The 13,240-nt window shown below is 39.3% G+C and overlaps 1 protein-coding gene across 1 annotated transcript in view; it reads left to right on the plus strand.

Moving 5' to 3' along the window:
• Positions 1-8,371: 8,371 nt before the first annotated feature.
• LOC104835219 (cytochrome P450 2J6-like) overlaps positions 8,372-13,240 on the plus strand; it is a 15,081-nt gene continuing 10,212 nt past the window's right edge. Inside the window, 1 exon segment of the mRNA XM_010573106.1 lies at positions 8,372-8,379. Coding sequence (XP_010571408.1) covers positions 8,372-8,379 — 8 coding nt within the window.

A 13,240-nucleotide genomic window follows, 5' to 3' on the forward strand; every position in this document is an offset into this window, starting at 1 on the left:
ACTTGTCATGGTTTACAGCAATTTAAAGGCAGGACCATTTTATTTAGATTTATTACCTTTGTGAAAGCATGAAGGCTGTCATAATGTGGATACTTCTCCTTATCAGTTTTAATGTCAGATAGCTGGAGAAGTGGGGATGATCCTATTCCAACATCTCTCACTCTTGCCTCCTTCCTTTCTTCCTGGAGTGAAAGTTTTCTCTAGGGAGTTTCTCTGGGATTTTTTTCTTGATCACTATGGTTCCCACAGAGCAGTAAGTTGCAGCAGAAAAATACATTTTAGTTTTGCAGTGACTCAAAATACCTCTAAAAGCCAGAATATTCAAATTCAACTTTGATGTCCTGAGCTAAAACTTTTTCTTTAGCTTTTCTTGAACAAATGATTTAGTGGGAAAAATAGAAAGTTTTCATTAAGAGATTTCTGAGAGGGGTTATTTGAAACTGTATTTATACATTGAGATCATAGGCCTAAAAGAATCCCAATGAACTGGATTAATTTGAAATAATAAGTCAGCTGAGTTGGGCATATCTTTTTTCTTAGTGAAAAGCTTATGAACTTGTCCTAATATCTGCAAAGAAATCTCAGCCTGTGGTATTTTTAGCCAGCACTCCAGGAACTGTTTATTTGCTGTCCTGAAGTGGGAGGTTCTAATGTTAAAAGAATAACAATAATAAAATTGCAGCCCTTTCCCTGAGCAGTTTATGAGGTAGCAGATGAGACAGGGGACAAGCTAATAATAGGAGTATATTCTGGGGTCAGCTGCTGATATGATGTTATTCTACAAGGAATGCATTTTAAGGAGTGTTACAGAGAAAATGTAACATTTTGGACTGTTTCATATGATGTTCTTTTAGAAATAACTTTTCTGAATACTATAAAAATGTTTACTCCGAGGATGAAGTCACATGAGCATTGGCTCTGCCTTGTAAATTCATCTTGGATTGACAACTGTAAGCCATAGATGACTCTAGTTTGTCATATAAGGCAGGCAGCTTCCCTTAGCCTACTTTTGAGTAGTTTTAGGCAGGGACAAACATCACAGCCACCACTCTCCACTAATCCTGAGGGTATCAGTAGCTTCAGCACTCATGGACAGTAATCAACATCATAGAGAAATGCAGACCATTACTGCACTTTTAAATGCCGTTACAAGTTTTAAGACTGCTACTGAATTATGGGACCTGCAGGCAGAGATACACGGGATTTCAGGCTTGCTGCTTTCTGACACTCCTGTGGCATTGGCCTGAGTCATGGCAGAAAAGGACACGTCTTTGTGGGAGTTCACTGTTTAGATGTCTAGTCCTAACACATGTATTCGGTCTGACGCTGCAGTTAAGGGAAGCTGTCTCTGTGCAGCCTTCAGCCTGCTCAAGAAGAACATCAACAGCTGCTAGAGAGAGGGCTGGTTAATTCAGCATAGACCAAGTGTGAATTCTGCAGCGTGACATTATCCAATTTAAATATTTCAGTAGCGCATCCTCCGAGGAACCAGGCAGAGGGCAGCAAAGGTCTCTTTGAAAGGGCTGTGCCTGCATTGCTGTTCCTAGCTTAGCAAGAGCTGGTTCTAAAAGAACCAGTTTCACCAGGGTACGCTGGAGTTCATTACATGTTCATTTGCCATCAGTATGAGACTGGTTGAGGATGAGATTCAAATGCTACAATACAATGTCCTTAATTGGACATTTTGGTAAAAGACAATATCCGCGGGGTTTCTTGATTACTAGGTATATTGATATTATTCACTGTGACCATGCTCTTCTGATGGAAGTCCATAGTTTTCTCTGTACTTAGTCTTTTCCACATAAGTGAATGCAGTGCACTGGGGAAGCTCCCAAATAAATTACTGTGTGTCTCACATTAACCCTCATTTTCTCGAGGTGAGATAGTGGCATTAGACCAGGCCCAGATGTTGGAAAAACGAAGTAATTATACAATTTGAAATGTGGGAATCGCATCCATGAGGCTTAGAAGCAGAACACTTGTTCCATTTACCCTGCCTCTCTCCTTTCCTTGCTGTTAAGTACTGCCAAAAGGAAAGAGAAAACTTTGCTATAATTAAAAAAAAAACCACCCCCAACCACCCCCAAACCAAAACAAAACAGAAGGTATTGAATAGAATAATTCTGGCTATTGTTCATCAATTTTAGCTTATTGTTGGTTTTTATCCAGCTTTGCAGGAGAACTTCTCCAGCAGGGGATTCAGTCAGGACTGAAAATTACTTGCCTCTTACCTTTATGGTGTTTTTGACAGGATGCTTAACACAGAGCTGACCAGAATGATTCTCCTTGAACAAAGCTGTCATTTGATCAAAGAAAGCTTTGTACTCCATGAATCTGAACAGTAGAAAATGTCTCAACAGGTCAACCCAAAGTGCTTAATGAACAAAGATAGAGGACTTACCTTTCCAGCCTTCCCTTTCTGAAAGGTGTGTTGAGCACTGACTGCTTTAGTGGGTCACACTCTAAATGCAGATGTTAGAAAGATGATTTCCACGTTGAGGACAGGTCATGAGTGTAATCTATTGTTACTGTTCAAATTTTTCTCATGTCTTCTTGTCTGTAGCAACTTGTGTCGCTCCCCACTGACACTTGTTTGATTACACATTACATTATGAATACCTGCTATATGGACATGTAGTGGCATTTTCAGGCTTTAGGAAATTTTGTATTTAAGACGGTTCATGGTTTTAAATTAGCGTCTCTGTAGACTTGCATTATGAGGCATGCTAAAATTTCATTGCTGTTTGATCATACACTGTGTTATTTACAGGATCCCTATTGGCCGGATGGATGTTGCTAATGGCAAAAGTTGCCCTCAATTTCTTTACACCCTTATCACCCAATGGGTATGTTCAGACTTAATCGCACCACCAAAATTTGCACAGAACCAAATACTGCACAACTAACGTATCCATAGCATTTCTTGTGGCACCCTCATCATATTGTCTGAATGCTGCGTGAAAGATAACAACTAAATCTTCACAGCTCCAGGCACCGTCACCCTGATTTTGCTAATGGGGAAACACTACTCGTAGCCTCTAGGCTAACACTGACAAACAGCCTTGTGTACTGCACTGGATAAGCTTAGGGCCTGAGTCTTTCAGCAGCTTTAGCACATACTCGTAGTTGTGTATCAAAATATTAAAATAAGATAAATATTTATATTCAAAGCACAACTGCAGTAGCTGCAAGTTGTGAGTACATTACGCTTCTCCAGACCTGAGCTTTGAAGTCTGAAGGCAGACATCAATTAAGTAAATGGATAATTGGCAATCGCTACATCTGAAGGGTAGGGACTGTGACTTGCCCAGCAGTACACAGGCATTCAGAGTGAGAAGCCAGCTCTCAAAAGTGGTTTTCTGTTGGCTTGGCCAGAATATTTTCTTGCTATTCTCTGTCTTTTCATGACAGCATGAAAATTCAGCATCAGAGAGATTAAGCCTGAGACAACAGACAAAGCTTTTTGTAATCTGAATTTATTCACAGAGCAGGGGCTGCCAGGTACAGTGCTGTGGATAACACATCACATAATTAAAAACTCTATGTACACTAAGGTCTGAACCGAGCTTTACCATGGGAAAAACAATCTTTGTTCTTGGATATTGCTGTCCACCTTTCACTGAACTTGAAAAAGAAATTGTATCATTCAGTTAGCTTGAAATTAAAATATGCTGGGATGCTACATCCCTACACGTGCAACTAGTACTGCTTGCTTTAATACAATTATACTGGGACCTACAGTAAGAGGGACATAAAACTTAGTGCTCAGTTGACATTTATTTCTTGTTATTTCAGCCTTGTGATCTACTATTTCTATGCTGTTCTTCAACTGCCATTTGAAGTACAGAGTTTTTGAAAGCTTGAGTTAACAAAACCCAAAACCTGTTTTTGAAAAGAGAATAAAAAGCTTTTCAGTTCTTTTAAAACTTTTTAGACCATTGTTATGAACGGTTAGAAGTTCATCCTGTTTATAAAAGCAGTTTCATAATTTTTTCCAATTGTAGATGAGATTTTCCTGAATATAAGGCAGTTTTTTCAAACCCAGTGTTTGAACCATCCATCTGTGATTCCAGTTCTCGTTTGGTCATGCAGTTCTCTCTTTTGCACCCATAAACTGAACACCACAAGGATCTCTGGGGTAAAACATGAATTAATTAAAAGCAGTTGCAAATGTATCATACAATTGTGACCACATTGCTTAGAAGATTTTGACTTAAAAGAGGTCAGACAGGGCATATTTGAAGAGTAATGTTGGCTGTGCTGGAGAAATTTGCTTGTGACAGAATTAATTACATTCTCTTCAGCCTGGAACATGTTATTAAAACGGGTGAGGAAAAGATGAGCGGTAAAAGAAGGGTATGTGTGGTGCATGTATTTAACCAGGGTAAGGAAGGACTAGTAGGAAAAAAGTTTTGCCTTCACATTGCTGCAGGATTTTTTTTATTTTATTTTTTTTGTACAGACAAGTGGAGAAAACCAGCTGTGAAATGTGAACAAACATCATTCTCTGGCCTTGTTTTGTGTCCGCTAGTTGTACAGTTTCTGGAGTTATAATATGCAAATATGCAAATACAAACTCTCATGCTGTTTTGTCTCCTGGTTTCTGAAAGAACAAAGCAGTCAGTGTGATCTCGTGAAGGTGGACAGGAAATACCAAGTGCAATAGCATAAGAAATTATCCTGCTGTTTTTATAAATATTTAATAGGAGAGAGAAGGACACGTTCCTTAGTAACAAAGCCTGTGAGGCTCATAGGTCAGTGAAGAGATCTCATTCTTCCTACTTATTCATGAGGTTTTTTTTCCTAACTTGTGTTTTCTGAGAGCTGATCTGGCTCAAACTGTAGGATATCTTCACTTCGGAGAGGTCCCAGTGACTGAAGTTTGAGCCAAGGGGAGACACCTGGTTACCCACTCCAAACAAGCTGCTATGTGAGCTGTGCCTATTTGTGGAAAGTTACAGCAAATGGAAAGGGTGAGATCACTTTGATGTAGAAACTGCCCAGAAATACTCAACTGTCCTTTTACGTGCTTGTTCCTGTTGTTTCCAGCACTGTTGTGTAAATGTTAACAGTCTCTTAGAGCAGTGGAGAGCTACTTTGTGCATGTGGCTGTTCCGACAGAAGGAGTGGTGTGAAAAGCAAGAAAAATGAAAGTGAGGGCAAATACCTGAGGCAAAAGGACAAGATCTGAGAAGGTTTCACAGAGGTTTTGAGGAGGGGTAGCTGATCTTTCAAGTACATATCCTGAGAATCTCTGCAAGCTGAGTGGATTATCCAGTTGGTGAAATGTTTTATAAGATGTTCTGAAGAAAAATCTTTCCTGAAGCAAATAAACCTGGAAGAAGTTGCTTTTCCTGCTCCCTACTTTTCTCCAATTGTACAATAGTTCTTTAGCTTCTGAGGGCACTTCTTTTCTCCTCTGTCCCCAGATCCAGAACTGCAACCTGTACTCCAGAACCTTGTGCTGTCCCATGTATGTTTGACATCCCCACTCTCCGCCATAAAACCTCACTCCAGCTGTCACATGAAACCAGAGGCTGCAGAGGAGCTGACAAGGATGATATGTAAAAGTGATGAATGTTTAGGATGATACATATTGTTTCCTGCAGTAGAAGATGGCTCTCCTGGTTTATATGAGAAAATCTGAGACCTCTCAGCAGTATTAGTGCAAGCAATAAAATTTCTTGCAGCATAATATCTATAGGAGGAGCAACAGTTTTAACCTCAAGCAGTATTTCTCAATCCCTTTTAACTCAACACCCACGGAAATTTTTTGGGGAAAAAGGACCTTCCTCAACACTGTTACTATAATGCACAAGCAATAACATAATAATTGGAATAATAAATAAAAAATTAAGTAAATTTTCTTAATTTTTTTTTCTTGCTTAGTTTTGGGGATGTGTCTGTGTACTGCAGTTACTTTGTGTGCCATCGACTGAGAAACTTGTGTCTAAAGGACTGCATTTTCTTTGCCAGTATCAACTGCTAATCTCTTGCATATTAATTTGTTATATAGTATCAATGGTTGCCACTCAACTTACCCTTTGATCCATAAGTAATTGTCAAATGCTGAAAGCTGCTGAGTATGCTTGCCATCTTTCTTGAAAGTCACACTAGCAGAGTTGCTATAGGTGCTGGAAGTTATTTCCTGAAGGCAGGCACTGAATGGCAAAGCCACAAGCAGCATCGTCCAAGGGCTTTCTTCCACAGGAGATTTGGATAAATGTGAAGGGGCATTGATTAGATGTCCCCCCCCTCCCTCAGGGAACTGGCAGAAAAGCAACAAAGAACCAGCACAGAGGCAGATGCTGAGAGAGAGGGCAGATTAACAGGGCTTGTTGGGGCACGGTCCTGGTTGTAAGGTCAATTGTGAAGGGAATTTCTTGCCACACACAGTGTCTGACCCTCGGTCCCCCTGTTCTTTTCATATTAGCACCTTGCAGTGCAAGTCCCCATCATGCAACTCTCCTTGGAAGCAAGAAGAAAAATCTTCCCCGAACAGGGAAGAAAGGCATGAGTCAGACTTCTGGCCACTGCACTTTGTACGTGGCTAATTGTCACGTTGCTACTTTAGCAAAACAGATGTCCTCTGTTAGCAGCTTAATGCAATTAGTGCAATACTTCAAAAGGTTGCTGTGCCTACCATCATACTGGAGATTTAGGAGTGTGTGTTTGATGGAGGGTTATTAAGCTTCTGTGCTACTGCTTGATTTTTTTTTTTCCCTTAAGACATATGAAATCAAATACAGAAATGTCACCTAAATCTTTCTCCAAAGTATTTTTGGAGGCTTATTTAGGTTGCTAAGTCAACTTCTCTAACCTGAAATGTTACAGAAAAGAGCCTTGCTTGAGAAAAAGCCAGTGAGGAATGATGGTATAATTGAAGACTCTGAACTGCCAGTCACATTTTCTGGTTTGGTCAGAGGATGTGTTATTTTCTTGTGGTTACAACCCATCCTGTGATCCCCTGTAACATCCATGTGGCTGCTTCTATCTCAGACTTCCCTTGGTTTCTACCTCCTGTTGCTTGATTTCTATTTGCCACACCTTAATTAAAGACTTTGGGGACTTGTAAATACCTGACTGCAAAGGATTTACAATGGGAAGCATAAGGTGGAGATAGGTAATGGGGTTAGTCCAGCTCCACTTACACTAATCTGGGATAATGTATTGCTGCAAGTTGAGTGTAGTAATTAGAATACATTATTGAGTTGTGCTGATTCTGCCTTTCATGTTTTGCATTTAAATTCCTACCATGTAAATGTAAGAGTATTAATACTTGCCTGATTAGCAAGCCTGCTCCGTTATATATTTTAAATATAAATAATCCTGTAATGCTGTGTAATTTCTTGCCTTCATATGTAGGCATAGATATCTTTGCCTTCACAGTTCTAAAACGTAGTTAATAAAGATAAAGCACCCCGAGATACTTGATGGAGTGTGAACTAAAGAAGGGAAATCATTGCTTATTTTTAGCATTGCAAAAAGTACATTGGAGTTATAGGTCAGTGTTTGTATCTTGAGGTGTTTTGTTGGGTTTTTCTTTAAATGCTGGTTTAGAAGAATACACATTGTAAACTGCTGGATGTCCTTTTGAATGCATGAGTTGTTTAAAGACAAAGACAGGGTGGGGGTCATACTGGTCTTGTAATCTTTTAGTCTCACAGCCCTTATTCATTAGCTTGTTTTGTTCACTGTTGTACATTATTGCAACCTTCTCAGCCTTTCTTTGTCTCCAAGTCTTCTCCTATTTTAAAATCTGCTTCTCATTTTGCAACCACTGGTACATACACCTGCATCCCTTTAAAACTGTGTTTCTTCTCCATGTGCTTATTCCCTTCGAGCTTTCTCTTGCATATGGCTTTTCTGGAAGCTGTGGGGTTTGTATTGCTTTGTTGTTTGGGTTAGAGGGCCACATTCCTGCCTATGTTTTTCTGGGCCCATATCTGCTAAGCTTACTATCTGCAGTCAACCTGGTGAAGAGCATGCCACTAGTGAAACGTTCATCTGCAGTGTTCCCTGCTCGGTAAGTTGGATCTAACCATCCTAAGTCAAGATCTAGCTCAAATATTATTGTAATTTTTTGTGCTGAAAAGATGTAGCTATGCTAAGTCAGTCCTTGGAGCTGGTGCTTTCAGTTGAGAATGACTCTCTCTGCAGTATGCCTATTCTGAACACAAAGACAGATTGACCAGGTCATTTCAGACTTCTGAGACCTGAGTGGGAGGGGAATACCATCTTCAGAGGAGTCCTCTCATATTTGGGGCTATTTTGAAGTCAGTCTCTTTGTCCTGGAAGGTGCCCATTGTTCTGCTTCAGAGTTTGTCTGTCCCTGGTGTGTCTGGACATGCTTGTCCTCTCTTGGTTAGGCATGCCGAGGTATGTGTCCTCCAAATCCTCTTTTGCTCCTTCACTCAATGAGATTGGCTATGGCCCTCATTAGTCCTTGGCCTACGTATAGCTGAGGCAGGTTGTGTGCTAAGACTTCTGTATTTCTCAGCGCAGAGCTCCAGGAGATTGCATCTAACTCTCAGTCTTCCCACTTTCCTTGGGACAAACTACTTTGTGTTGTGTGGCTTTATATTTGACTGCACTGTAACTGACCCTATGGTTGCCATCTCTGTCAATGATCCATCTTCCTGAGTTTCACTATTCTCTCAATCTTGAGATTTGCAAGCTTTATAAACAACATTTGTAGTTTTTCTTAAATTAATGGTTTAAGGTAACTGAAAAATGTATTAAATAATGTAACTTCAATACTATTGCTTTATCAACCAGATTTGTAATATTTTCAAATAAAGAAAATGAGTAAATTTGTCTAATCTATTTTATGAAAGAGATTGGTTTCTTTAATCTGTGAGATTTTAAGACTGTAGAATGAATACCCTTCAGTATGTAATGCTTTTTTTGGTTATTCTTAGGGTGAAAAACACAGGCAGTCAGCTACTGTTCTTCCTTTAACTTTGCCTTGTTGCGTTCCTTTATCCCACGTACAATGATACCCTAGAGCTTTTTAACTCGTGAGTTTTGCTAATTGTTGTGAACTTTTAAGTATCTTTATTTTGGTACCTAAATATGCTTCTCGCAGACATTTCTGAAAAGATGGTATTTATGGACTTTGAACTTCTATTTTTTTCCCCACAGGTCTGTACGTCCTCAGTTAGTCACTAGCAGCAATAGCACAGTGCCTATTGTCCTACAAAAAGGATCCTAATGTAAGAATGATGATTTCAGCCTGGTTTGTAAAAACAGAAATCTGTTTTTCTGTGAGGCTTTAGCATCTATCTTCTAACATCTTTTTCATTTGTCTTTTCCTGTTGATCTTCTTAACCCCTTGGGGGATTTTGTTTGCATACTCAGGCTTGTTATGCAGAAATGATGGACATGATCTCAGGTACTTTGCATTTTCCTGCACCCTGAAAAATTTATCCATCTATTCCTTACATAGAGGAATCATGCAGGTTCTGGTAAATTCAACCAGAGAATGTCAAGTTACTCTTCTCTTCGGTAAACTCTCTGCAAGAAAATTTCTTGCAGCAATTGGATCAGGGATGCCAGACCCATTTCTGTTGCCTTTCCTCATTTTTATTTTGGACATTAAGGTCACATACATATTGTTTTCTTCTCACTCATTGTGCCACCTCAAGTCCAGCCTTAATGCTCCCAGATACTAGGCACATTCCAGCTTGTGAATTTTCCAAGTTTCTGAAGGTAATTGTGGGTGATGAGTTAAAAAGCATAGCAATGTATTGTGCAATTTCAACTTCTAAATACTATATATTTGAAACCTCACTCAAAGCAATTGACTGCTACTTTGTTCCCAATCTATGAACAGTTCTTGTGCTTTGGAGATCCTAATTCCTGACCTTCTCTCTTACCAAATGTGTTACAGTTTATTCTTAGTATTTAAGTATCAATGTCCCAGAGCTGAAATTAAACACTTGCTTGCTCAAGGATATCAGGACCATGCTTGTTTTGCAAGTGTTATACTAATATTTCCAAAACTTAATTCACAGCGTGCTTTTATGTTTGCTAAAAATCTTACTGAAACTTTGGCTTCCTGATAGCTTTCATTAAAACTTGCTCTTCCTGCCCTCTGAGTCCACTTCTTTGGACTGCTCTTTACCTGGGTTACTGTCTTTTAGGAAAACTGAGTTTTCTGTCAAAAATATAAACCCAGCAAATATAGCTGATAGTGTGTCCAGAAGAGGAGACATCAGACAGGAACAAATCCATGCCAACACAAGATCCCTCAGCCTGGTTTTGTTTCCAGTATAGCTTATCCAGTGACATCAGGCACTGGTGTAAGTAAGTATTTGTGCATCTGGGTTTCAGACAGTTGGAAAATTCTGAAAACAGTGAAAAAGCAAAGGTGATGGTAACATCTGGCAGGATAAACTGTTGGTCGGCTCATTTGGCTTCATCCTGCTTCTGACACTGGTGATTTGATTCCAGTTAAATCTGACCCATGTTCTGAAAGAGGTGAATTCATTTACTGATGTCAAAATTCTACACCAAGTATGAAATGTCTAAAACTAAGCAATGGAATATTGACCAGAGAAGTGATGAATATGATTGTGTTTAGTCTATTCATGAAAGTTATGTAATTCAGCATTTCTTCTGACTTCAGCTATCTGCACAAAACTAATTTTCTTCCATTTTTTTTTTTCCAAAATTTTAAACTGGATATTTTGGTTTGAAGAAACAAATTGTTCTGATTTTATGTTTTGCTGATTTCAGCCTCATAAAACCTGACTTGCACTGGTTTTAGCAAAGCCCTGGAGCCCACCTCAGCCTGCTTCCCACACATGCTGCCCATAATGTCTTGTTAGTTTTGCACAGATAAGATCATAAAAAAATACTTTCCCTCTTTACTGTATAATGGAGGTATGTAGGGACCTACAATAGCTGCAAAGTTTGGCCAAATGAAGGAGGTGGACTGATACCACTGAGTCGCGTTACTTTCTTAATGTTGCCAGGTTTGCAAAATACTACATTTATGTAGGTGTTGGAGGGTAGGGCAATTTCTTGTTTGGACTTGTACTTCATTTTTAGTGAAGACACTTTCTTTTTGCAATGCAAGATAGGATCCTCTGGTGATTGACACACAGTGCTTTCCCCCATCTGTATTTCAAACTAGGTGTGAATCCCTTCATTATCAGAGGACAGACCGTTGATATGTCCTGTAAACTTATTGATAACTAGTAATAATAGCCAGGATTCTGAAATTGATAAAAATGTAGAAAATAAACCAAGGAAAATGAAACCTTCAATCAGGTTACATACTAAAAAATTATGAAATAATCACAATTGGAATTTTATATTTAATTCTTTTTAAAATGTAACAGATTTTAATATTCTGATTTTTAAATTATTATTATTTAATTATAATGTGAGTTTTTAAGCATTATCTCCATGTCATTAATCCTCACTTGATGAAAATGTTTGGGAAAAAAGTTTGACCGAACACTCAAGGCCAATTTTTCAGAAATTACATGTAACAATTTTGTCTTCCAATTGCATGCTTAGTCTGCAACTGCTGTTGGTTTTGCTGGTGTGAACTGTGTGTACTAGCAGGCAAATCTGAATTTACAACCACATTTAAAAATAAATTAAATAAAGTTTGTGACTAAAGCACCTGGAAAATCTAACCTGTTGTAACTGACATGTAAAACTCATAATCTGAATTCAGTGATTCCGAGATAAACAACTATGTATGGTTTTAAAGTTCCCAAGGCGGATGAAACTGAGTTTCACTCATCTCACATCCAGTGGTCAACACAGGCTCTCATCTGGTGTCATTCCAATCTAGATCTCCCAATGCACACCAGCAGTTCCCTAACACAAGCTTCAGGACAAATACCTTGAGTACAGGCGATTCCATATGTTCATACTGTGGCTTGCTGTAACCAGCTAGGTATGCTTTTGGTCAGGGATCAGCTTGATGTATCTCAGTACAGGAAATGTATGGGGTGCAGGAGAAAGGCAGGCAGTGATAAAGAAAAGAGGGAAGGACAGAGGGAGGGAAAGGAACCGAGGCTTTACAGAACTCAGTCTGTAGAGAGAACTGGTGGAACAAGGAGGAAGATCACCTTTTCCAATCTCCAGTACCTTCCTTTTGATAGAGACAAGCTGATAAATTAGTTCTGAAATGCTGCCAATAAGTCAAGCTTTTTTAGTCCTGATCATTTTTTTGTTAATTGTTGAGTTTTTCAAACTCCGAAAGGCATGCAAGCAATTCCCTCCTGGACCAACTCCTCTCCCATTGCTTGGAAACTTGGTGCACCTGAACTTTCAGTTTCATCGGGATCTTCTGATGGAGGTATTTCTTTTAAGATGCTCTTAATTGGTTAATTTTAGTCACAGCTTAAAGAAAACTGATATGTTAATAGCAAAGTGAAGTCTTTAATGTCAGAAAGTTACAGACAAGGTGTGGACATATAAAGAACAACTTGATTCCTACATGCAGGTCACCTTCTGCTGTTGAATATGTCATCTTCATGAGAAACTTAACGTCCTTATGAATCAAATAAACCTGGGGACACGGTTTCTGACTTGTTATTAAAGTCAGAGAATTACGATAATTGAAAAGATGCTTCTCCATTGCTGATAAGTCCATATGTGTTACTTTTTAAAATTCTGATGCACTGGCATTATCTAATTTGACCATGAAGTGGGTAATATGGTGCATGGGTATGTATGCTTGTAATATGGAAAGGGCATACACTCCCCATCTTCCAACACCTCCTTAAAACTATTTTTTTGCCACTTGTTTTTAGAGACAGCTGCTCCTCCCCAGGCCACCTCAGTCCCTCCCTCCACCCTGGCAGTAATTCTTCTAATGGTTTGTAGATGACCTCTAATTCAGATCTGTGCATGCTATCTCAAGCATAGATCATTGATTGCAGTGCAGACTCAGGCAGTGATGCTGTAACAGGGAGAGGAAAGCCAGTATCTAAATAATTAAAAGGAAAAGCAAGTGACTAGTGTGATCAGTTGGATGTAATTCAGGTGGCACTCTGGACACTGTCTACCACCTCTTCTGTGTCATCGTGGGTGTGTTGGAGCAAAGGCCCATTCTTGGACAAAGCTTTTTGCACAAATGATTGCATTTCTTGTGTCATACACCTGTCCCTGCTTGAATACCTCTGCTGTCTCCAGTGGTCAGTGCCCTCCTCAATACTGTGAGGAAACCCTGGACTCAGCTGCAGCTCACTGGCACTTCATGGCTGTTGCCTAG

The sequence above is a fragment of the Haliaeetus leucocephalus genome, unplaced genomic scaffold, assembly GCF_000737465.1.
Source record: "Haliaeetus leucocephalus isolate CR32 unplaced genomic scaffold, Haliaeetus_leucocephalus-4.0 Scaffold362, whole genome shotgun sequence".
Taxonomy (NCBI): Eukaryota; Metazoa; Chordata; class Aves; order Accipitriformes; family Accipitridae; genus Haliaeetus; species Haliaeetus leucocephalus.